The sequence below is a fragment of the Anabas testudineus genome, chromosome 24 (genome assembly GCF_900324465.2).
Source record: "Anabas testudineus chromosome 24, fAnaTes1.2, whole genome shotgun sequence".
NCBI classification, from domain to species: Eukaryota; Metazoa; Chordata; class Actinopteri; order Anabantiformes; family Anabantidae; genus Anabas; species Anabas testudineus.
The window spans coordinates 14,060,934-14,087,319 of record NC_046632.1 but is presented as its reverse complement, the minus strand read 5'-3'; the positions used below and the strand labels follow the sequence as shown (position 1 = coordinate 14,087,319).

Here is a 26,386-nt window from a genome sequence, read left to right as displayed (position 1 = left end):
TTCACTTCACACACACTCAACCCTACGCCTTTTTAATCCTTCATGTGAGCATGGCTATGTCTTTGTATGCATGAATAACACAAGTGCACACAAATCATAGAGAGCGCCTTGAAAATTCAAAGCCATTCAAGGCAAGCGTGTTTGCATAACTTGCATGAATGACATGGCCTTAAAAAAGCGATTGTAGAATGTATATGTATATGATTAGATATACATGAGCGCTGTATTGACTGATACATTTATCCATAGTTTGTGGAGAAAGGGGACAATAATAAAAAAGACAGTTTGCCATTGCCCTTCTGACCTTTCTCTTTCTATTCTATGTTTTGCAGAAAGCCACTTTTATTTCCTGAATAAAACTAGTAAGTAAATGACATATTGGAACTCAAAAGAGGAAAGACAGAAAAAAAGTAGAACATAGAACATATTGGAATAGCAAGGCTAATTAATTTGTGTCTGCTGTAAACAACCGAAAAGAAGATATTTGTGTTTATCAGTCAAAACACTAGAATTTCAGTTTTTATTTCCTGTTGATTTAAATTAATAGCATTCAGATAAGATGGAAAGGCATTGGAACTTTGGCTTTCTGAATCGTTCTGCTGATGAGAGGTTTGAATTGAATGCTTTTTGTCATCACCTGCTGTTATTCTCCTTGGCTGACCCATTCTACTATATGTATGCGCCTCACTACATCATCGGGTTCTTTCTTTTTCTCCAACACTCCAAAGTCTCGTTTGGCTATGTTCAAGGTTTGTGCAACTTTCTCTTCTTTCTGAGATTCACAGTTACAACTCTCTCTTTTTTTATTGGTAATTTTCTCTTTTTGACAACAAATTAGTTTTCAGAACCCAAAACTAAAACCAAGAGTCGTCACTGAACTACACTATGTATTGTTTGGACAATCAATAACGAAAGTTCTGGATCTTGCACACTTAAAATGTGGGTGATCCTATGCTTGATGTTGTTAACTATATCTAAAAGGGAAATAAAAGTGAAAATTCTCAACCTTTGTCTCATATTCATCCGTTTATCTTTCAAAATATCTTCAGTATACAACAAAAACAAGCAAAATTGTCTTTAACTGACTTTTTGAGGGGAATTTAGATGTTAGACTTTATTGTATCTTATGTCTGAGTTACCCTACAATTGTGTTCCTGCACATGATATATCTCTTAAAGAGATACATATAAAATAAGCAGACAAACATACGGCCGCATTATGGATTTCACCATGTCTGTATTATGTAAATACATCAATTTGCACTTTACATATGTGATATGCTTGACTAATTACACCAAACTTTAAACTAAGGAGAAATATTAAATATATTTTACAATCATCAGTCTAAATATGTAGACTTACCGTTAAGGTCTACAGCTAAGTGGACAACCTTACCTCTACATTACATCCTTTAGTGACCCCAGTATAATCTGAACTACTGAGGAGGTTGTATGGCGTTCTGGAGACTTCAATATCCCGAAGACAGCCTGCATAGCGCTTTAGGATGACCTCTGACCTGCAAAATAAACAGGATAAATTCAGTAAATAGCGTACTAAAAGAAGAAAATATCCAGCAGAGTAGCATTATTAAAATAAATGCTTAATTACTGCAGCAGTGAAACAAAGTAAAGAATGATGTGTGGATGTCACCAAGAATAATCAGAATATGCCGTTTGTCCATAGTCTCCATAATAAATTTAAATTTGTTATAATTATCAAATGTTAATGCCCGGTGTTGTTCAAGTAGCAGTAGTATTCAAAAGAAAACTCAATTTGTCTTCTGATAATGATGCACTGAATGTGTTTACACTGAATGTATTTTCTGTAAATTAGTGCTGTTTCATTAAACCTAAACAAAATGTGTCACTAGCAGTGCTAAAAAAAAAATATTGTTAAATAGGCAAACGTCAAATTCAGATTAATAAAGTATACAGTGGAGAAGCAGAAGGCTGCAATGTCCGGCCAAGATTCAAACAAAGCACTGTGGGCTATACAGCATTTTCAGCATGGGTGGCCTCATGCAGAGGGAGAGTCGAAGTAAAGTCTACTGTACTTCTGATTATAGGAGATGTATATATTCATATATATGGAGATATATTTATTCATTGATTTACCTGGCTGCCATGCTGTTAAGACAAAACATGATTAGCATTAGCACACTCCACAAACAACCCATTTAAACAAGTTAGATTTTTTCTGCTCGACATATTGGTAGAAAGATATTTTAAACACAGATTACTAGAGGTGAAAAGAATAATATTTTATAGTGAAGAGACCCAGTTATTTTAATCTAATCTCTAAAACACTCCAAAAATAGAATCAGCAGCCTAATTTTGAAGTTTAGTGCCATTAAAAATAAATGTTACATTACAAAATAATTTAATAAAGATTCTTCACAATAATTAAAACAATCTTAGTCATAAAGAACATTTTACAGTGTCTTTAAAATAAATTTGTATATAAAAGATGTACAGCAGTGTGTGTGTACCTGTAGTTTCCAATCGTTGGGAGGCCTCCAAAATAGATTTTCTGATTTTCTTTGAGGTTCAGACCAGTAGCTGAACCTTGAGATGTGGCCACCATCTTCTCCTCCGCACTACTGTCAATGTCCACAACAGTCACCGTGGCTTTGGAATGAATTAAAAATACATAAATAAGACAACGTGAAGATTTATGTTGTGTTTTACTCCAATCTAACATCAAGGCCATTTAAAACTCTCAAAATTAGTTTTTATCTTTCTCTGTACCTTGCTTTTTGTTCCGCGACATGGTGAGGGATTTCCATCGTCCATCATTGTGGCGGTTAGCTGATATGGCACTGCCAACTCCTGACCCAAGGTCAAAGTTCACCTTTACCTTTCCCTCTGACAGCTCCAGGGACATAAAGTCCTTCTACAGAGAAAATAAAGGAAGAAAAGATTTGGTGAGAGGGATTTAAAATGTTGAAAACATTAGTCATTATATGATAATTATCAATTAAGAGTGGACTAGATTTCCTACGATGTAGTTGGTAATCAAAGTTTGCACCAAATCAGTATTAAAGTATTCAACTTTGAAAACACTTATTTATAGATTGTAAGATTACCTCATTACACAAGCATTAGTTTGTCATTTTAAACTTTCACTTATCAAACTTGTGTCATATTACTTAACATTTCTAAATCATGACGAATATTACACCTCTGGATTAACCTTTAGGCTTCATGCATACATACCATATCTTCCGTGGCCAAGTACATGAGCAGTGCGTCGGAGGAGAACGTGCGGAATTTAAAGGTGACAGTGGAAATGTTGGGATTCCACCTTGTGGGTCGACCCACCGCAGCATAGCCTTCACCGTCCAGCTGTACCGTCCCTTCACCATCTGAACGCTGGGGGCTTTAAAGTAGCAAGAGATGGTCCACATTAATACAAAAGAAAAAACTAACAATTTAAAACACCAAGATCCAAAAGAAAAATAATTGAACAGAGTTTTTTTAATAGTGAGAAATAAAGTGGTGTCTAATAGAATACAGCGTAGGTAAACCAAAAATAAAAATGCATGATTTCATAGCAGCCAACATTAACAATAGGGAACAAGTATATAACTAATTTTGCCAACCTGACAACACATCCCTTACAGTCTCCCTGTCTCTCTCTGTAGTTCCACAGTCCAATGGGTTTACCATCCAAGAAAGTCTCCCCCATGCAGCCTGTGAACGTTGTTGTTCTTACGACGTCAGCTTTCTAAAAGACACAGGTACAGAACAATAATGAGAAACAACGTGTTTGTGGTGAAGTTGTTAAATAAACTGTGAGGCAGACCGATACCTTGACTGTGCCGAATATTCCTCCAACAAAAAGGTACGCGTTCTGGTCGACGTCCAAGATAGTGTAGGCTGTGGGCGAGGTGGAACTGGTTGCAGTAGGCATCATACCAGCCATAGAGCCTTCCAGAGGATATACTGATATGGTACCATTCAACCCGTTACTACAGACAGAAAGGAGGGACAAGAAGGGCATGATGATGTTTTGGTTGTCATTCTGTATTTCCTGGAGGAGATTTAGACCAATTGAACACGTTGAAGGCATGTGAAACCAGTTATTATGAACTCTCACTACTTGGGATGAATTACAGAAGCACAATGTAGAACTCATTTGTAGCAGTGGAACCTCAGAGCTGTACGATGAGATTAATCTCCCACCTTGGATGTTGTTTTCAAAGCCGGAACAGCATTTCTGCATGGCGTAGAGGAACATTTTGAAGACTGATAGTCTGTGTGATCCCACTGGAAAACACCACTGGGAAATCTCACAGATGGAAATGTGTGGTGCAGGTGGGATGTCTGCTTGGTCTGGTGGATGGTCTATAAAGCACCACTTCAGCTTTCACCGAGGAAAAACTGGATCTGCTAGATTACACTGTATCTATGTAATGATGTGCCACAGGCTGACAAGGCTGCAAACTCTTGATTTCCCTAGTGATGCAACTGGTTTTCTTTACAGCATGAATAAAATGATGTCCTGTTGTATTCTTTCTGTTAAAAGAGGCTGTTGTTGGTGATAGTGAGGGTCAAGCAAATATATATATTTGCAGCATTATCTTTTTAAATGTTTTATATGGGAATGACAAAATAGATACAAGCATTACTACGTAAAATATAAAAAAATGATTACAATACTCAAAACAATTAAGACACAACAGGATAAAATGTCTGACTATAATTTATGTGTGTGAGCTGGTGAGTATGTGTAGTTATCATCCTCTCAACCTTTCTGATTTCACAAAAGCTATTCTTTTTTTGTATGCAGCCAACTGTCATTGTTGGCTTTGAAATAGTGCTTGTGTGTCAGAGAAACAAAACACGGCCACGTACAGCGTGTGTGTCCACACACACTCTTCTTACCGCGATGCCTCTATTCTGTGCCAGTTCCCATCATGGATGGTGTGATGGGGATATTCAACCCGTCCCACTCCTGATCCCACATCCCAGAGGAAGCTCACCTTTCCCTTACGCATCTCTAAGGCCAAGAAATCAACCTGAGAAACAAAGAAGTTACATGCTGAATATACCGTATGATGTATGTTGTTGAAATATAACACTGAATTATAGCTTGTGACAGCCAATTAAGTAAGTCACTGAATTGAATTTAATTGTTTATATAATTTAGTTTCAGTTTTATTTTATCCAGGACACATAATGATTATTTAGTATTGCACTGATGATGTCCACACTCATAGGTATGGGTAAAACTCTAAATACACGTGAACAGTTTGTGGAGTCCTCCCTTAAATGCGATGGGGAAAAAATAAATGGTAAACCAAGATGAGCGCTTCCCATTGAACCCACTGCTTTGTGTGACATTAGCTTAACTAGAAATGTAATATCAGCCCAAGACAAATTTCGCTGTTGAATTTCTGTTGCGAAAAGATCATTAATAAGTGTCCAAAATCTCATTTTATTACTTCCTACGGAGAACCTTATGGAATATTCATCATATAGGGAATAGTTAAAGAGTAAAAGCTGAAGTGATTTCACACCCAGCTCTGGTCTATTCTGAGGGTACAAAGGCTGAGGTTTTCTCCATCTGTCTCCCTCACAAGATTCTGCTGTACAGTATTTTGATTAATGATCTTATTACTTATGTATGAGCAAAAAATTAAGAGAATTTTCAGCATATGTTCTCATCTGGATGTTGTATCAGAAGTACACACTCACACATTATTCATATAGCATATATTCATATTATGCACAATTAGAGAATATTAGAGAGTCACATTTGAAGACACAAATGACCCACATACGCACACATAAGTACACACACTTATCTTTCCAGGCTCTCTAGGGTAATGGCGATTATTCATTAGCACAGATCACAGGGCAGCATCATTATTATTCAACTAGCATTACACACTATTAGTGAAATGTTAGAGGTGCGTGCACATACACACAGCACTGCTGTTCATACTGAATTCTTTGCTGCATTACTAACACACACCCATGCACATTCAAGACTTCCCAGTCAGATGACTCAACACTGATTTCTCACGGGAAATCAGGCTAACGCAGATAACAACATAAACTTGTTGTTAATTGCTGCTGCTTGTTACACGCACATACACACATATGTGCATGTACACAGACCTGTGTACATGACTTTGGGATTATAAGTGGTACCTTAAAAAGCAGTGTGCTGCATTTATAGAGGTGTTGGTGAGTATGTGTCAAAAAGTATTAATTATTCTTATATTAGACAAATTACTCTGGGAGTACATGTAAGCTGTAAGCTGTGCATGTTTCCCTGTGCACACATGCTTTTTCTTTGGATGTGTATACACACATTTGAATGCAGTTTGATAAATGCTTCACAGTATGCAAGATCTCAGCATTCTATTCAATAAGATTAATGCTTTAATATGAAACATTTAAGAAATTAGAGACTCCCAGCTGGATTTTCTGTTTCTGTCAGCAATAACACCAAAGTGTCTGAACATTTTCTTCCCAGAAAAATAAAGATTTATTAGACATAAATGTTAATACACAAAAGCGCATCATGCTCATGGATGGTTTTGGACATATATGTAAGAAAAAACACATTTAAGTTTCTCCTAGAGGTAAACTAGGAACAAGGAAGTAACTGACATACTTACATATTTGGCTGATCCCAGGTAGAAGAGCAAGTTATCAGGTGTGGTGGTTTTAACATGAAGGATGATGGTGTTATACCTCCCTTTTCTGATTTCAGGGCGGTAACTACGCAGACAGTCACCACCTGATGATACTGATACTTTGATCTGGAAGGTGATACGAATTTAATGCAGTGACATTTCTATTTCAAAGAATTCATCTATGTTTACAAGCAACAAAATTAAAATTGAAGTGATTGATTAAACTATAGTTGAGGGCATAAAATTGTCCTGAAACAGGATAAGACTCACAGATGTACATGTCAGCATGTGGACAACTTACTGAGTTGGCTTGTTTCCTGGCTTGGTTGATCAGTTCTTTGATTTGTGAAATGTTTCGCCTCAAATTGTCCTGCAGCTTTTTGATTGGTTGCAGCTTCTCTAACAGCCTGTCAGCTTCATCCTCCAAGTCTTTGACTTTAGCTCCTGCAGCGTGGACTGAGGGAAGGAAGAGACAAAGTTCAGTAGTGATCCAGACTAGTACCAGTGATTATTATGAACACTCTACATTACAGTATAGCTGAGAGAGAGTGGTGAGCCAGCATGTGGAAAGGATTACAAATTATAGCAGCTGAGGAAATTGCTGATTACTCAAAGAAGGAAAAGAAATATAAAGGAAGAGCAAGAAAGATGGAAAAGCCATTGAGAGCGGAACAATTAGTGAAGCCCAGAATTTCAAGAGAACCTATTTTCTACACTATTTATGAGAAAGACAGAGAAAGTTCCATGCTTTGCAGTGTGCAGAGCTCTCATGCTCTAGCAGAGCAGAGCAAAGCAGAACAGAGGAATTATTAGAAGCAACTGTTTACTGTATAGATATTAAAGATGGCCATTAAATTCATGAGTGGTGTTCCAATACTTTTGATAAAATCTGATTATTTTGCCACACATTTTAGACAGTAATCATGTCATGATTGATGATACTGTAATTATACACTGCAATTATACACTGTATACAATTATCAGTGCTTTCAACATTAATTCATAATTACAACAATGTATTGGTGCACCACTTATATTTAATAGTGCTTATATTTAGGTAAGTGAAATATACATACTGATGGCTGTGGGGATTGAAAAAAGGAGAGAAAGAAACAAAATCAGGGTTGAAGTAATCAGGGTTAAAGCAATCATAATTTACCAATTTATATGGCTCTCAGAAAACTTACACTAACTTATGAAACCAAGGTAAAACAGGCTTATTTTTCAGTTTGGGGTACAATGTAATAAGTATTCAACAGTTATGGCTTCAGGTTTATGTAAGTAAAAAAGAAAACATGTTAGTAACACACTGTAGTATACTGCCATTAAAAGTACCTGACTATTTCTCTCGTATTTTCAATAGTATAACAACAGCACTGGCAATACTTTATATGCCGAATTAGAATTTATTATTGGTATAACTGATCATTGTGCTTAAACTTTCAGATTTAGGTTTATTTACCTGTATTTGCCGTCTTGTCTGCGTTTTTATTTACTTCATTGTGCAATTATACATCTAGCCAAAAAGCACTTTACTGTTTTTGTCCGGGTCCTGGATCATCTGATTGGCTTCCTTCACAGTATCTTCCAGCATACTGTAGTTCCTCTTTAAGCCGTGGAGTAGCAGATTCAAATCCCCAAGCCGCTCAAGGACATCTATGGCCGTGGCATTCGCGTCAGCTGCTACAGCCTTTGTGGCTGCTAGCTTAGCTGCTGTGTCTGTTAAAGGAAATAAATGGGTGATTTAGGTCAACTCATAATGGATTTATAGGGGTCAAACAGAAACTAAACTAATCACACCAGCCAACAATCATTGTTGAACATCCCCCCTAACCAGATATGTTACCAGGCTAGATAAATTATGTGGAAATCAGAATGGAATTTAGTCTCCAGCCACTGACCCAACGTGACATGTTACAGATACGGCAACATTTTCAGCTCCCTCACAAGGATTTGAACAGGAATGTAACATGTTGTGTTAACCTCTGGGTCTTATCCATTTACAATTTGTAGCAGCTACATTTAACTTTTTTTTCTGTGTGTTGATCCAAACGCAGCCGTGTGCATCATTTCAGTTCAACAAGCTCGCTATCACTGCAGCGTGTTTCTGTGTGTCTGTGTATCTCGGAGTATTGACATGTGTCAAGTTGAGTTTACCAGAGTAACTGACCTTTATCTGCACACTGATATTGATCCACTCTCTCTTTACCTCACTCCCACGCACCACACACACACACACACACACACACACACTGTGTATTTGTGCAGTTGTACCGTTGGGGATAGCGTTGAGCGTTGCTATGGTTCCGTTGACAGCTTTGAGCAGGTCTTTGGTTTTGTCTCTCGCTGCTTTAACTCTGCCCTTGAGCCCGGCCACATTATCTGCATTCTCTGCACACACACAAAGACACACACAGACACAAAAAGTAAATGATGATGACGGTTTGATTTGAAGCCAATGCTGCCTACTAATAAAATCACTTCCCTAATGGGGAAGAGTGATTGAGAGAAAAGGGTAAAAGGGCTGATGAAGACTGATGCTGACAGCAGATACACTTCAAATAAATAAACTCCAACACTAGTTTATAATGAGTATTATCCATTTACAGCTTCTGCTTATATACAGCAGTTGCACTGCTCATTTCATGCATTATTACAGATTACACTCTATATGCAATATAGGGTGCACCAACACAAATATACTCACAGTACCTTTGACATCATTGTGGAGTTGTTTAGCTTGGTTCAGCAGAGTCTGGCTTTTCTGAAGTGCACTTTGAGCTGCTTCCTTTACTGGGACATCTGGACCTAAAGCCTACAAACACAAAAATACTGAAATAATGACTTCACTTGTTTTCATCACAAATGCTTCTGGGATAATTTATATACCAAACATACACTGAAATAGGTTTCATGATACATAGAGGTGCAGTGATCTGCACAATACCTTACTGTAAGATAAAAGCTTGAATATTTTGGATTTCTAAATTATATAAAGGAATTCAAAAGACCTTCTCTACCTTAAAGCCCTTCTTTGTTTTTAGCCCTTTCTACTTTTCTACCTTTGCCCATTTCTTGTAAAAGAAAAAGAGAGAAAAGACAAGTAGGTCAAAGCAGGTGAGTGGTATGTGTTCACAAGAAAAATAGTAAAATATTATTAGAAAAAAAACTCAAAACAGTAAAAACTCAAACAACTCAACTCACACACATAAAAAAAAAGACAAGTTAACTAAGACAAAAGTAATCAAATGGAGATGAAAAAGGGAGAAAGTGTGGAACAGGGACAAAAACAGAGGAAAAAAAGGAATAAAGCATACAAAAATTATTAAATTAAAAAGTAAAAAGAGAAAAGGGGAAGAAAAAGGAGATTTCAGGTGTGTGTGGTCATGATAATGCAAGAGAGAGAAGGAAAGGAAGCGCTTTGATCTCTCAGCCATGACTAATGGAGAGCACAAGCTTACATTACCATTACTGCAACACACACAGTCTTGTGCTGATCATACACTTTCCTGGTCTGTATAGGTAGATTCCCTGTACTTGTACAGTAGATGTTTACAGTATGAATGGACATGGAATGGAAGATACCTACACAAAACATTGGTTGTTTACGTAATATTTTAATACCAGCTAATATAGCTATTTTTAATTATTCTGAACTAAGAAATCACGATTTCAGATTTATTCAACAGGTGTGTTCATGTTTCCTGTGTGTTATTCAGTGTATGTACGTTGATTTACCAGAGCCAGTGCCTCGTTTGCCTTCTCTCTGGCCGTCTTTGCCTCCTTTTCTGCAGCATCAATATTAGCTTTAATGTTACTGTAGGCCTTGAAGGCAGCTGTTGCATTGAAGGAGAGATTTTTAGCTTCAGCCAAAATGCTGTGAGGAGAGAAAGGACAAAATAGAGAGGTGGACTTTTACTGACCTGCTTTTGGTCAATGGTAAAAAACATAATAATGGTATTCAATGTATAACAGTATAAAAAGAAACAAAGCAGGTGAATTAAGAAGCTGTGTGGAAATAGTCTGCCAATCCACTAGATTATTCAGTTCCTATTTTAGAGTATCTTAAAGTGAACGTTGGTCATGTGCTTATATCTACCCATCCAAGATGGCAGCAGATTCGTTCAGCTGCTTGGCGTGTTCCTCAGCATCATGCACATGATTAGCTAGACTGCCTTCTCTCAAACCGCGGGTGAGGTGACTGACTTTATGATCCAGCCGGTTACGAAGAGGATCCAGCTCTCGTTCCATGTCCTGCAAGTCCTACAGGTAGAGAATAAAAAGGACTTACCCATCCAAATTGTTTCTTAATTCACATTTTTTAGTTAAAATTTATGGCCATATATTAATTATTACATAATTAGTTTATGAAGTATTAAATTTCTAGTCAATGAAAGAAGAAAAACAGCAAACACATATTTCTCTTCCCACCTAGCTGACCTCAGGCAAAATAGGCAGCAGTAGAGTGAGGTTTTAAACAGTTATAGAGGATTGGCAGGTTTCTACTAAGCTGACTTCAGTACCTCTATCTCTTTGTTGAGGTTGTCTGAAAGCTGGTTTGCTTCATCCAGTAGACCTTCTCCTTCCGCAAGGACCTCCTGTGCTTCCTGTTTCACTCCACCGACGGCAGAGCGCTTCCTCTGGAAGAAAAAAAAAAAAAACAACAACCCAAAAATCAATAGCCACACAAGATTTCAGTGGTCTGGAATATAAACACGAACAATAACACATAGTTTCATCACATCTGAAGATTATTATATTTATCATCTGGCTACATTGTCCTAAAATTGCAGTTCATGTCATGTTGCCTGTTTTATCTGACCAACAATAAGAAATGTAGATAAACCTTCAGAGTTCAAATAGAACATTTATTGTCATGTCAAAAAATCTAACACAAAAACTATAATATTTGAGATCTGGAGGTAATGATTGAAAAAGGGCATAAAAATTGAACAAAGGAGTCTGTTAATTCACTATGTTTTCAGCAATGAACATACAACCACAACCTCAACGTCAGTGCAGTGCAAAGGAGCAATAATATAATATTAAAGAAAAAAAATATTGCATAAAAAATTTCAAATAGGTGGTTAAAAATAAAGAGCCTTCCTTAAATATGCATTAATACATAAAAAAATAACACCATTTATAGGATGTGGTAGAAGATTGTATTTTGAATGTCTCTCATAATAGTGACAAGGCAATCATACAAGGAAATTACTCTCTTTTGTACAGGCTAATTCTAAAAACCTACTTTTTGTAAAAAGAATATCCAGTTATTAATAATAAAGACAGTTAGAGTGATTAAATAACATGTGTTTTCTACTTTCTTTACAGCATGAAGCTTCTTTTTATACAGTAAAAGGACTGCAAGGCCAGGGAGAGACATGGAAAGATATTAGGAAAAAAAAAAAAGAGAGTGAACTGTTTGTGTGCATTAACACTAAGGAATACTCCCAGAAATATGTATGTAAAATAATGTTCATGTTAATTTATTGTGGTTATGATCTGAGATTAATACATGTTTAGGACTAGTCTTTACGAGTTCCAGCTATTTTTCATTTAAGCAGACTGATATCAAAACCTTTAATATTGATATCTAAAATCATGAGTAAACCAGCTCAACATCTTCCACAATGTACAGTATTATGTACAGTAGCTTCTTTACCAGATGCTGTGTGTGCAGGTGTTATTAAGAGACGTCTCGTGGCTGGTTTCTAGTCTAGATTTTTGTCCAGTCATCAATCGGTCATGTTGCTTGATATGCATGAAAGAGTATCAACTCCTCTGTGAGATGCTGAGAGTCCCAGTATGATTACCTATAACACTAACACGAGTCATTTGCCCGACCTAGCTAGCAGTATATGCTTGAATATTTATTGCTGCTGGTAAGTGGCCTCTTAATGTACTTAAAAATTGATTACTACATGGTCTTGTTCCTCTCTGAAATTAAAAATGATTCAGTTACAGCAACTCTCATGTACAGATCAGAGGAACACAAATGTTTCAGCTATGTTTTTGTCTTTATTTTGTGCAATTAAAACTTGTATAGATGTGAAGATCTGTTCCTGTACCTCGAGGGCTGTGAGGTTAGCCTGGTTTTGTGCAGACAGTGAGCCCGCCTGTCTCGTCTTTTCCTGGGCAGAGTAGAGCAGGTCCCCGGCTTCCCGGAGCTTCCCTTCATGGTCTGAGAGCTTGGCTTTTATCTTGAAAAGCAGATGGGGAAGTTAATATTATTTAGTGACACTGACTGAAACACTGACAGAAGAGCAAAGAGTCCAGGGTATAATTACCTCCGATTTTAGGTCTTCTGTGGTCTGATGAGGGTTGCCAAACAATCTCTTGACTTTCTGAAACAACTCCTCTGCAAGGCTGGAAGAAAAACAGAGGGAAAAAATAGTGTTATCCATCGGTATTTACTTAGAAACCTAAAATCTGTTGGATGGCGCTAAACTACATTCATTCTTATATTGATATTTGTTCTTAGAGGGCTCCCTGAATCATGTCCAATGACTACACGATTTAATGTAAAAGTGTAGGAATAATATTCCACATTTTCTTTAACTTACCCTGAAGGTTCAATAGATTCAATTGCAGTGTAAAATATTTAAAAGATTGCCAGACTAATGTATGCATCTGTGTTGGATTTTCACTGGATTGGCAGGTAGAGCAACATGTGCTAACACACACTGCAACATGAAAGGCTGTGCTAATGACAAAGTGCACAAAGTGCAACTGGCAGAGAACAAGCCTCCAGACTCCACTAACATCCAGACTGTGACCTCGTCAATCCCCACAACAGAACACTGAAGATTGTGTTTCCTGTAGAGAGCATGCAGCTACAAGTTTCATGAATGACCAATGAACAGCAGCAAATCAGAAAAAGACCAGTGATAGCTTTGGGCACTCTCTGCCCACACACAATAGCCAGTTCAATTCAGATCTTGGTCAAGCTGACTGTAACCTTTGGAAAGCAAAGAGTCAAACTCTGCCACTAACTTCTAGCAGTAACTGTCCAGCTGTGTGAATATGATAAACTCTTTTCACCTTGTGTTCGGCTGTGGTTCTTTTAAAGGACCTCTGGATATTATTAGTGTCTGAAGTGGTCAAACAGCCACATCCTACCATAACAGACGTACATCACCATCGTGAAAATAGTGTAATAGACATGAGGGGCAGTGAAAGGTATGCCATGCCACGCCATAGTATGTCTGAGTAAAGTGGCTCACAGAGATTTCTATATTTGATCTGCCTGTCAAGACTTGCGATGCAGCCTTAAGTTCTTTCCAAATCTTCCATTATGCTTTACTTTGAGATGAGTTTTTGGAAAGACTTCTCACTTTGGAAGTATTTAAAAGATTTTAACAACCATATGTTTGCCATAGCATTCCTTGATTAAACTTATTTTTCACCCTCAGCATTAATTACAAGATTACAAGGATCTAGCATCCTCTAGTTGACATCACTCAGAGGACAAATTCACACAGTTCTGGGGATATATACAAAGTAATGACTAGATCTGATTAAATTTTAATGAACCCTACAGGGAATAGCAAGAAAACGATGATAGAGTAGAAGTAAAAAACAAATAGGAGGTGCCTCTATCCACTACAGCATTCACAGTACATAGCAACAGCAATGCAAAAACTCTAATTTGCAGCCTATATGCAAACTTCTCAGGCAGCTTATCGAACTGTATAAAATATTGAGAAATAAGACACTTTAAAATGTTTATTTTGATGAAGCATTCTTTTGACATTTGTGTTTTTTGGTACAAATCTTCCCTCAGGGTTCAGTCAAATGATCAACCACAGTCCGACAGTCCAGTCAATCAATGGCAGTGGCAATTTCTCTTTGTCTTTCATTTTCTCATCCTCTCTCCCACTACAACTCTCTGTCCATCTGTTTGTGACGTTCCTTCTTACTACACGCTCTTTGTGTCTTTATGTCTATCTCTGTTTCTGCCCCTGCGGCGATACTTTTAATTAACTCATCGACCTCGTCAACATTTACTGCGGAAAGAGACAGACAGGAAGAGGGGGAGAAAGGAGGAATGAAGAAAGTAGATCACCAATTCCATCAAAAGCCTTAAGAGAAAGAGAACCAGAGAGAAAGAGAGAGAGCAGCCAAGTGAGAAAGTCAGCAGAAAGTCATGGCTTTAGGATATGTGGTATTAAGATGTCTGTTTAGTGAAAGATGTTTACTCCTAATGTCTAGCGTCAACAAAAATAAATTGAGAAATCAAAGAATGAAATAAAACAAAAGAGCATGCATGACTCAACCCTTTTACTACAAATCACATTTACTCTACATCACAGCTAACCATTTTGCAAACAATATTGTACAGTTTAGCAAGTAAGGATGATTTTTTTCCCTCTCTCAACCATTCCAGGCTTCCACTTAGTGGCATCTCTGTATGATATGAAAATCAATTAGACTGTAATTGAAACAACTGCCAGTCTCTCTAAGCATCCATTAAGAACGAGTCTGTATTATCTCTCAAAGCTGCACATCACTATGAGTTAACAGTGCAGAGTTTAAAATAACAATGCATCCAAACTGCTCTGAAAGGTGAATTACGCAACAGCAAGTTTAAGTGGAAAAAAAAAAATTCAATGAAAACCAGATGACACCAGGAAAAATCCAAATATCTCAAAACTAATCACAAGCATTTAAAAACTGTATAAAAATTAGGGCCTTTAGGTAGCTGCACATCCAGTTAAAGTTTTCTGTGGTGTACGGTTAAGTTTGGAAATGTATATTTAATTTAAACTTATCAGTATTAATCACAGGACAAAGCTGAATGTATCCTTATTGAAAACAAATAATACAGCAGGTACTGAAAAAGTGTTGTTCAAAATAGGACAGGTGTGTGTTGTGTGTTCATGTGTGTATCCATACGCCATCTCCTCCTCTGCGATGCGCTTCTTCCCTCCCAGCTGTCGTTTTCTCATCTCGGCTAGCATGGCCTGGATGTCCTCCTTCATCTCCTTCAGGCTTTTGTCGGGGGTTCCATCTTTCCGCGAGAGAGTCTTGTTCAACTCATCAGCCTTAGACTGGAGGTCTGGACATACACAGAGACGGATGTGAGCATGTTAGAAATGGACACACTTCATATGGTTTTAGTCATACAAGGAATCAAAAAAACACTGCTAGCGCCGACACGCTCTCTGTGGGAGCAGGTAATGGCTAAAGGTAAGATAATGGCATGCAGCAGGTATAATGTTTACATAATGACATTTTCTAAAGAGAATAACAACACAAAGAAGACGACAGGAACCATTACATAGACTAAGAGTCGAACCGCTGCTTAAAGTCTTCTCAAATCACATCTCAAAGATTCTCAGTGAGGTTAAAGTCTGGACTCTGTGTTGTGTGAAAATGGTGTGTCATGCTCCCCGAAGCACTCTTTCACAATTTGAGCCCAAATAATTCTGGCATTGTCATCTTGGAATATGCACATACCATCAGGGAAGATAAAATCCATCGATGGAATAACCTGGTCTTTCAGTATATTCAGATAGTCAGCTGACCTCATTCTTTGGACACATAACGCTGCTGAACCTCAACCTGACCAACTGCAGCAACCCCAGATCATAACACTGCCCCCATAGGCTTGTACAGTAGGCACTATGCATGATGGGGGCATCACTTCACCCGCCTCTCTTCTTACCCTGATTCTGTACACACTGTACAGAAAGCCCAACACTGTACATAGATATAGTAACAGATATTCTGTTGTGTGTTACACTGTCATGTCTCATGTCACTTCATGGCTCAGACAACATAGCACCATTTGAGCTTCACTCGTTTTAAGCACAGACACATGCTGAGAGTCAGACACACATTCTGTTTGAACACCATTCAAAGCCAGTGACTTTGGCAGACTTCCTGTTTGCCCTGTTTTTATCAAATTAAAGGCAGTGAAATCTCACCAATCAATGATGAGGCTACAGTAAAACACTGCAAGGCTCATTTGAATACTTCAAAAACTGCTGGAACCTAATGAGGAGTGTGTACATCTGTCTGTCTGTCTGAGCAAAACAGGAGGGAAAGTTTGTGTTGCACACTTCCATAACATGCCTGTGTATTTTTGCGTGTGTGTGATGTTCCTCTTTTATTTGAAATGTAAACGTTTTATGATTAAAACAAGTTGAAATGTGTGTATGTGTTTGTGTTTGTAGGTGTGTGGGCTTGTGTGTGTGTGTTGTGGCAATGCAGCATTTTCTCTCATTTGAAATGTAAACATGATGTGATTAGAGCCAAGACAGAACTAAAGCCATCATGCTAATGAACAGCTGTACTGCATGTGTGTTTGTGTGCATACACTGCATTTGTCTGTGTGCGAGTGTCTATAATTCTGTAAGAGTGTGTGTGTGTGTGTGTGTGTGTGTGTGTGTGTGTGTCACAGCCATATAATTACATAGTGGGATTTAAAAGCCAATTAAACACTTAAAACGTGGATGGAATCATATTATGGTATCTAGTAAACACAGGCACACACTGAGGAAAGTGTGTACAGTATTTTCTTGCCTCATTATGTGTGTGCATGTGTGTCTGTGTACGGCTGTGTGTGTGCGCTCAGTTGCATGAATGTGTGCACATCTGCATCAGTGTTTGTGTATATGTGTATGCGTTTGTGATAGCCACTAATTAAGTCTCTAATTGCTACTCTCAATCATCCAGTGAGCCACAACATACACACTCTCTCTCTTTCTACTCTCAGAACACACACACACACACACACACACACACACACACACACACACACACACACACACACACACACACACACACACACACACACACACACAGAAGTTTCATTTTCCTTTTTCCAACTACAAATAAATTTATACCTGCTCCAACTACAACTCACAACTTAAGCAGAACTATCCATGTGACTTATTACTAAACTTAAAAAAGACCAGAAACCTTGTTCATGACGACTAATTCCACAAACATAAACATATTTGGACAGGATAGTGTAATGAAGTCCTTAGATAACCCCTGCTTACCCTGCCTTTGCCTTGTACCTTACTTGTAAGTCTGCCAAATGCAAATGTCAATTTTTAGCCTTAATATTCTCAATATTCAAGCTAATTCATATAAAAAGACTCAGCAAACATAGAGGGAGCATCACACTGGACAACAGGTAGACTCACCAGGATCAACTTTCTGTACCAAAACACATTGGGCTTTTATGATAAACTGTTTCCCTTAATAATTTCTATAGCTATGTGTTAAATTAAGGCATATATTTGTTGCCCTAATGCAAAATTCTGATGAAAAGGTGGAAACGCTCACTCTATGTGTTACTAGGACCACTTTAAGTTATTAGTGTCCATGGTGAGTTTCAACTGGTGTCAAAGTAAAAAAATCTACTTATCAAGTTCACCTAGATGAACTGTTTTATCTATAAAGATCGCTCATGACACATTACTCATAAGAGTGGAGTTAGGTGGAACACAGACAAGGACTACCTGTGGAGAACCCTGGCAGAAACTACAGAAGAGCTCGACCGGCTCAGTAAAAGCTGTTAGAGCAGCCCCCAAGGTGGAACGTCAGGTCAAAGATGCCCGTACACAGCATCGTAACACCCTTTAGATTTCAATAATATCAGCAGAAGGTATTCAAGAGATGTGACTTAGATGTCACAGATGAGAAATTCATCACAAGGTGGTCACACAGCGAGTGATGCAACAGAGAAAGAGAAACTAAAGTCCTCTGAATGAAGTCAACTCTGATAGAGAGACTGTATCACAAAGTTCTGAGAAAATGTTTGACAGCAGTGGAAACATAGCATCCTGCTGCTGGGCATCATTAAAAGCTGGAGCAATTACGTACATGGAATATCTGAGGTATATAACAGCTTTTTACAGTGAAAATGGTGAGGAGGTGCAACTGTGAAAAGGCTGAGCTTTATCAACTTAAAAGGTGACAAAATGTCAATGAAACTGTGGATGCTTTATCAGTCCTGAATGTTACCTCCATCTTCATATGCATTTATACAAGTTATCTTAAAAAATACTGTTTAATATCTAAAATATATCAGAAAACAGTCTCTTGCTTTCAATGAGTTTCTAAGAATTCTTACCTACATAGCATCCACTGGCTGTGGGCATGCTGACTGTTTGTCCCTCTACCTGATAAATGTGCAAACACTATTTTGCCACACAGACATCCTCCCAAGGCGACAGGCAGTGGCACCCTGCTAACTAGTAGCAGCACAGAATAAAACAAACTGAGTCACTGCACCCTATTATCTTGGTGGGTGACTCTTTATCACCATGGTTAGTGATGCTGCCGCCTACTGAGATCTGCAACACTTTGCACCAGCAGCTGGCACAAAACAGCAGCAGCTGGCCGCCAGCCCATCAGCCATTGTGTTTGAGCTAAGTTTCTATTAGTGAGCCAACAATGAGGATGACAGATGCTGTCTCGCTTTGAAGCTGTCTCCTGTTCAAAGAATTTAGGAAAATACAGGATGCTGTACAATTTTTGTACACATTTTCCTTCACAGTCATGACACTTCTCTTATCACAGTATTAGTTTTACATCCCATTCAACTTCTAAGTCTTTCTGAAGGTGCTGCATCTTTATTTAATAGCTGCTTTCTAATATTGTCTGTCATTGCTCATTTCATTAGCTTCATTTTATCATTTTAATATTTGTAGATATCCTACTCTACTCTAATGTAATAACTCAAAATTCCCACAGGGATCCTTTACATTTAAATGAATGTAATATAACGCAATGTACTCTAATAACACAATCAGAGAGACAGATAAATCAAGAAAAGCCAGTTTGCAGGATGGAGGGAGTTAATGAAAGAGAGGTGGTGTTTGTTTCTGGTACCTGTAGCTCCCTGCAGTATATCCCTGATGAACTGCTCCAGGTCATCAGCTCGCTTATGAATCCTGTCAGCATCATCTTCAACCTGTTCTCCATCAGCAGACACCTTGGTGGCCTGCACACACAAACCATAAAATAATAAACAAGTGTTGAGTGAGTGAACATTGACTTTGGTCTAACGAAGGAAGAAAAAAACTGTAGGGACGAGCTCTTGGGTGTGAAAGAATGATAGACGATGACAGTACAGTTCACATATATACAGCGCACTCATCAATAATATTGTATGTGTGCAGTTCTGCCCTCACAAACATAGATGAATTATTGACATTCAAAGAAAACAAACCCTCATGCATTAACACAGATGTACACACACACAGACACATGCTCAACAAAGTTACAACATACTGATGAATTCTTGACAGATGTGAAAACACATCCTAACACACTCAATTTAACACACACACAGACATACACAGACACAGGCGCACACAAAAAAAGGGCAGGTAATTACTGGTGTGATTTGACAGGACCATGCTATATCATTTTAAGTGTGTGTGTGTGTGTGTGTGATGGGGTGTGGGTGATAGCATCGCTGTCAACAAACGTCAAGGCCCTAGTCCTTAAAAGGGTGTAGCTTGACAGCATGAATGTGAGTGTTATTTTTCTCCACTTGGCACGTAGATATCCACCACTAAAAGTGTTTTTTCCACTTTGGTCAACTCTGACTCTAAAGATTGTAAAGTTATTTTGCATGTTGTATGTTATTCTGTATAAGAAAAGACATGATTGTGAGTGTTTACTGAACACCGAATGATTTTATTCACTTACAAGCATGTATGGATTTCCAAACAGGCAGAGGTTTATTATTCATTTCATATCCTGTCAAATCAAACCTGGTATCTAACCAGTTATATCGGGGCTCCAGGGCCCATAAAAGCCTGCTGCTGTCAGGAATTTAATTGAAATTTTGTTGAATATGCGTCATAGAGGTAGAATAACAACTGATGTTTGATAAAATCCTTAAATATCCCCTATGAGTTTTTTTTTTTGACCACAGCAATGACTACGGATCTATGGTTTTACAAGTGGACCCCTGTTTTATGTGTACTGTGCACACATAGGAGAGCATGTAAACCTTTAGATGGTGCTATTCTGTTGATCTACTGTACTGCTGTACAGAGTGGTAACCTGAGAAACAAATATAGCAATGCACAATCAAAGGAAAAGTATAAACAAAGAGGAATGTAAACCACGTGTTATTAAAAATATTTTCAATTATCAGCTTTCCACGAAAATGCAATCAACATGTTCTTTAGACCTCAAGGACACATGAACATGTTTGTCTGGTCCCGTACTGCATATCACAAAGATTCAGTGGCTGCACTGGAAGGGTGGGAGACCAGCTGCCTGCCAAAATCCACATTCAGAACTAGCCACGGCAACATGTTCAACAAGAAAACACATCTGCTAATGTTATGTTATTTTAAACAGCACTTTGTCCCCCTGTTAATTGCTGACATTGCTGATATACAGTGCTTTGGGGTTTTGTTGCACAAGTAAAATGTTGCAGATTAAGCTGTGATTCTTTATGATATTCTGTTTTATTCCTACAACACAGAAACCAGCAGTTCAGACAAGCTGTGGTTGAGGTGACGACCAGGGATTCTTTCTAAAAGCCACTGCAATTTATCGATCTGGGATGTCCGGTGTTATGAAACTGAAGAGACAAAGACTTGTAAATGGTTCTGTTTTTAAAAACAAATCTAGCTGCAATAATTGAAACATAGAGACATTGTTAGGATTTTGAAAGTTTTCTAAAATTAAACACTAATCTGTGGCACTTTCACCTTCACACCTAGAGACAATTTGAGACATTTTAATCACAATTATCTTTCTTCTCATTTATCTCTGAGACACTTGTTGCACATGTCTGAAAGACTGAAGACGTGTTAACTGTTCAGGTGCTAAATTAAGCTGTTCTAAATTGTAATTTGTAAAACAAAACAAGTTGTGAGCAATTTTTAAGTTTTGTCAATTTTCACATAATGAATAATTTCGTTTCTTTCTACTTCATACAGCTTTAAAAATAGTTAAAATGTTTTTTTTTCGAGGATGCATGAAGCCAAGAAGAATTAAACGATATGCATCGATGAAGCTTCTGGTAGAAACACCAGCAAGAATTTATAACAATTTGCACCCCTTTCCATGCCACAGAAAGAGAAACAGCATGAAAGAAAGACAATGACAAAGACTGAAGTCAAGCCAAAGACAAAAGTGTCTGTACCCTGCTGTGTAGTTGGTCCATCTCAACAACAAGTGATTCCAGGTTGGAGTCGGCCAGTTGCAGTAATCTCTCTGGGGCTTTCTGAGGCGACAACATGTGCTGCAGGAGAGAAACAGAGTGATGAAAGAATTACAGAAAAAAATGCCTGACACATTTTGGCCCGAGGCTAGGCTCTTGAACTGCTTGGCTCTGTGCTGTAGACCTGAAAACAAGAAGATAAGCAAGAGCAAGAGAGGACACAAGGCAAGGAAAGCGAATTAGGTACGTATCTGATGTAACGTGATATATTTTGATTATGTCACAGTTAACGTGGCACTAATGTAATTTTAAAGTGACAAAAAAGTTTTGACATTGTAATAATTTTTAAAAGCTAATTCATTGGAAACAGGGTAATCTGCCTCAGCAGCAGCGTGCATAACACTGTGGGCAGCGCCCAAAGGATGAGTAGTATCCAATACAACAGAAGGATTTCAGAAGAAAACAGAAGAACACTTGAAAACAAGTGCAGGCAAAAATCTTAACGACAACGTCCATCTATCCACTGCAGTCAGAGTAAGCTGAGTGAAGAGCCTTCACAACCATGCACTAGCAACACATTTTTTGATTATATAAGATCTTAAATTATGTTAGTACTGGGTTACCCAAGTTTTTTTTAAAGCAGTTGCTAAGAGTGAATATATCCCAAGAACATTCCTATAATTCATCATTTGCTGAAAGCTTCAGAATAGTGATTGTTTAGTGGAAAGAAATGATTCACACAGCTACAAGGAGAGTTTTTTTAATTTCCTTGTCACCTACAAGAATAATCAGCTGGTGAGGAAGCAGGCTGAGCCTTCTGGCATGATAACAGGTGTGTATAGCCAGTCAGTGCATATTTAAGATTCTCCTCTTGAAACAAGTTTGCTGGAAACCACAAACAATATGCCAGTGATACCAATTTCAAGAGAGCCGATGGTTTAATTAAACTTGCCATGGAAGAAATATCAGCTAGTGCAGAGATATTTGTGTCTAAAAGTTTTTTGAGAGGCTTACTGTTCATAGAATTTCAACAATTACAATTTGATTTGCAAGTTTTGCAGAATTCTCCATATTAACTTACATGTAAAGTGCTGAGCTGAGTGTGGCAGGCAGGAGAAGAGCGTAGCAGAGCAGAGCGGATAGATTTCTAGTCTCATATTAGTACTAGCAAGTTGCACATTGAGACTTCTTTTTTACCTTAAGTTCTTCCGTCATGTTCTCGAAGCGGTACAACACCTTGTAAGGTGGTGGGAGGGGTGTGGTCAGAGTGACTTCAGTGATGATGCGATACAGGCGGTCCATATCACTGATCAACAGTCCTGAGCACTCATCATCACAAGCTAGAGACAAAAACACAAAGTGAGGCAGGAGCAGTTTTTAGACCGGTTTGTGAAACTATGTGTGTACATGTTGACTTCTGAGAAAGCTTTGAAGAAATTCAATTCAATTCAAGGTTATTTGTATAGCGGTAAATCACAACAGATGCCATCTCAAAGCACTTCACATTGTTTAAGGCTTAAGACCTTAGAAAATATTACTGTACGCAGAATCTACAGAAAAGAAGTGTGTGAGTATATCAGTGTGTGACTTCTTTGTTTTTTTGCATTTAAGTGACTCTGGTATCAGCAAGATAGGCCTGCTGATGCATAAAATTTAGCACAGAGAGGCAAAAGCACCTATTATGAGCACACACACTGCAGGCTAAAAACACACCAGGAAATTCTGCCACAAACACACACTTTCCTTTTTTGCATGTACGTGAATTCCTTTTGCCTTTTATAGCCCAAGGCTGATTTATTGCAGAAATTAAAATTTCTGACAAGGGAAATCAAAGATGAATTAAATAAAATAAAAATGTGTTTCCATTCTATCAATCTCTGACAACATCAGAATACACAAATGCACAATGTAAGATGCAAACAGACACAGTAAATGCACAATACATTCTGATGGGGAATAAATGGCTGCTTGTAAGAGAAAGGAGAACACTTTGTAGACAGTGTGAAAACATCTTGTACTACAAAGGTACAAAGTGTGATTAATTTCAAAAACCTCACTTCCATCACTGCTTGCTCTGTGTGGTACTAGGCTAGCACACGATGGTCTATCACCATTAAGTTTAAGTTTGTTTGGAGAATTTTTGTGGGTATTTTTGCTTTTATGAATGTGGTGAATAGTGAGTATTGAATACTTAAAGACAACAATCGCTTCAGTGGAAGCCACTGAGCTAAAACACAGAACATCATGATTGGATCAGAAATACAGTAAATTACTGTACATGCAGCTCATTTCACAATAATATGTATTTCTGTCCTCGATGTGTAACATCGACACTAAAAGCTCCACAAAGGCGCAAAGCGAATCTGAAGGAACAGCTCTGATTCAGCTCAGTAAACTCATGCTTCACACTGCAAATACACACAGCCATGCTGATCACACAGGTGCATTAATACACACTTGTTCCCGTGTTCCTTAGAAACTTGCAACCGGTAAAAGGTTGGTTAAATGTTGACATGTAGAAAATTGTTGTTTTACCTGTTTTCTGCTGTTTGATTTCAGCATCACAGCCATCACTGTGCTCACCGAGTACTGTTGCATCATGACACCAGGTCATGACAAAGTTTTTGATATGTTGGCGAAGGGATAGGAGGGACGATCTGTTCTAAGAGTTTTGTATTGATGATTTTTATTTGTGATTCTATGTAATGAGAAAATACAATTAGCCATATGCTGAGGTCATACTACTTACAGTACTGCTTGGTTCACCTCACATATAATAATTTTATAATAATTTTAAGCATCACCGTTCATGTGAACATGTGTTCAATAGCGCTCATCACATCACCTTTTGAAATTTAGCTGCATTTCTATGCAAATGATATTTTGCAGCAAGTAAAAGAACTACCTTCATTTTCATCATTCACCACAGCCGTCTTCTAAAGTGCTTGGTTTTCTCTGACACAATGGGAGAAAGGATAGAGCTCAGGCAGAGCACAGAGTGCAACCACTCTTCAACAAGTGAACAGCAGTGTGATCACTCTATTCTGTTTAAACCAGGACTTGTGATTATAGTCTGGATGTAGAGGCGAGCGGTTTGGTGTCAGGGTGCAGTGCAACACTTGGACTGTCAATTTATGAACACACGCTTTGTGTCTGAACACATAAAGACCTGAGCAAGCAATTTCCTCTCTGACCTGACAGCAGCAATTTCACATCAGCCTCTGTCTTACAACCTTTTCTTCTATATTCTGACTCGCACACATACACTTAGCTCTAGACATGCTAATGGCACTAAATTGGTCCTGCCATTATGGTCATATTAAGTTTAAATTAGCTCCAAATGACATTGAAATCATTTTCTAAATGACTTGAATCTGACTTCTGCCATGATTCCCTATCTCCCAGGGCAACCAGAGAAAAGGGTTTTTACTGCTCGTTTACATTTTGCCAGATGAAATCAGCCCACGGGTGATGAAAGCCTGTGGTCCTCAGCTATGTGGTGTTCTCCAACAAATCTTCAACCTCAACCTGCATCTGCAGAGAGATCCTCTTGGGTGGAAAAAGTCTAGTTCTAATGAATAAGACCCCGCGTCCCAGTGCGGAGACGTCACAAAGTACCAGACAGTGATGCACAGTTTAGTTGACTGGTGTGGGCTCAACCATGTTCAACTCAACATCAGTGAAACCAAGGGGCTGGCCTATAATTATTGATCTATTTTCATCCATCACATATTCTGTATAAATACTGAGTTCTCTGTATTGATGTTATTCTGCATTTGTGCTGGTGTGGATCTTTTCTGGTTGTGGTTCCCTTTCTTTCTGTCTAAGTCGAGAGCAACTGCACAATTTCCCTCTGGGGTTAATAAAGTTTTTTGAATCTTGTATCATGTGATTGCTAAAATAAATCAAAAATCCGAACACCAGGTAACAATGCTGGTTAGCAGGCCACCAGAGGAAAAAATGGAGAGAGGAACATGGATGTCTGCAGGGTTCACTTTACGTGGCATCCCACATTACATCTATAGACAAATTGTTTAATTCTAGTTGCCTTCATTTCTTTCTAACTTAATTCTATACCAGCATTTTGAACCTGCAAACACCCTGGATGAAAAAAACAATGAAGAGAATGAAGAATAATGGGGTTTATAAAGTTGTGCGTTAGTCTTACAGATGATCCCAGCTGGTCCACACACATGCCTGTCCATGCACTGGTCACACGACTTCCCCAAAGCCCCGACCCTGCAGCTGCATTGGCCTGTAACAGGGTCACATGGTCCGGGCAATGCCCCCCACAAGGAACACTTACACTCCTCACAGTGGCCTCCTGGCATCCTTGGGTTGCCATGGTAACCAGTGGCACACCTGGACAGTGGGATAAGTGGGAGACGAAATCAGTAACTACCATTGTTGCTTGTTATTACAGGTTAAATCACTTAAATAACACTGCAAAAAATAGTTATAATTTTTACACAAATCTGTTTACAGTACATGAAGCACACTGTCTGCATCACCTTGTTACAACCCGCCTCAAAAACAAACACCACACACACACATGCATTCATGTCACTGGATGATTCCATTTAATT

General features: G+C 38.2%; 1 protein-coding gene across 7 annotated transcripts in view; it reads right to left on the bottom strand.

The window, feature by feature from the left end:
• The window catches only part of lama2 (laminin, alpha 2), a 129,230-nt gene that overhangs the window by 16,772 nt on the left and 86,072 nt on the right, over positions 1 to 26,386 (bottom strand). For 2 of the 7 annotated variants that reach the window (XM_026341336.1, XM_026341341.1), the window contains exons 35-58: positions 25,969 to 26,162; positions 22,998 to 23,140; positions 21,783 to 21,881; positions 19,502 to 19,613; positions 15,548 to 15,710; positions 12,940 to 13,018; positions 12,721 to 12,852; positions 11,173 to 11,289; positions 10,749 to 10,912; positions 10,388 to 10,526; positions 9,362 to 9,464; positions 8,924 to 9,040; positions 8,186 to 8,368; positions 7,726 to 7,731; positions 6,951 to 7,105; positions 6,632 to 6,775; positions 4,887 to 5,020; positions 3,811 to 3,970; positions 3,602 to 3,726; positions 3,216 to 3,378; positions 2,748 to 2,892; positions 2,489 to 2,627; positions 2,115 to 2,126; positions 1,396 to 1,516 (exon numbers count right to left, since the gene is read on the bottom strand). In XM_026341336.1, coding sequence (XP_026197121.1) covers positions 1,396 to 1,516; positions 2,115 to 2,126; positions 2,489 to 2,627; positions 2,748 to 2,892; positions 3,216 to 3,378; positions 3,602 to 3,726; positions 3,811 to 3,970; positions 4,887 to 5,020; positions 6,632 to 6,775; positions 6,951 to 7,105; positions 7,726 to 7,731; positions 8,186 to 8,368; positions 8,924 to 9,040; positions 9,362 to 9,464; positions 10,388 to 10,526; positions 10,749 to 10,912; positions 11,173 to 11,289; positions 12,721 to 12,852; positions 12,940 to 13,018; positions 15,548 to 15,710; positions 19,502 to 19,613; positions 21,783 to 21,881; positions 22,998 to 23,140; positions 25,969 to 26,162 — 3,049 coding nt within the window. The remainder of the gene's footprint in view (positions 1 to 1,395; positions 1,517 to 2,114; positions 2,127 to 2,488; positions 2,628 to 2,747; positions 2,893 to 3,215; positions 3,379 to 3,601; positions 3,727 to 3,810; positions 3,971 to 4,886; positions 5,021 to 6,631; positions 6,776 to 6,950; positions 7,106 to 7,725; positions 7,732 to 8,185; positions 8,369 to 8,923; positions 9,041 to 9,361; positions 9,465 to 10,387; positions 10,527 to 10,748; positions 10,913 to 11,172; positions 11,290 to 12,720; positions 12,853 to 12,939; positions 13,019 to 15,547; positions 15,711 to 19,501; positions 19,614 to 21,782; positions 21,882 to 22,997; positions 23,141 to 25,968; positions 26,163 to 26,386) is intronic. The other 5 variants (XM_026341342.1, XM_026341339.1, XM_026341338.1 and 2 more) reach the window with 5 other exon arrangements.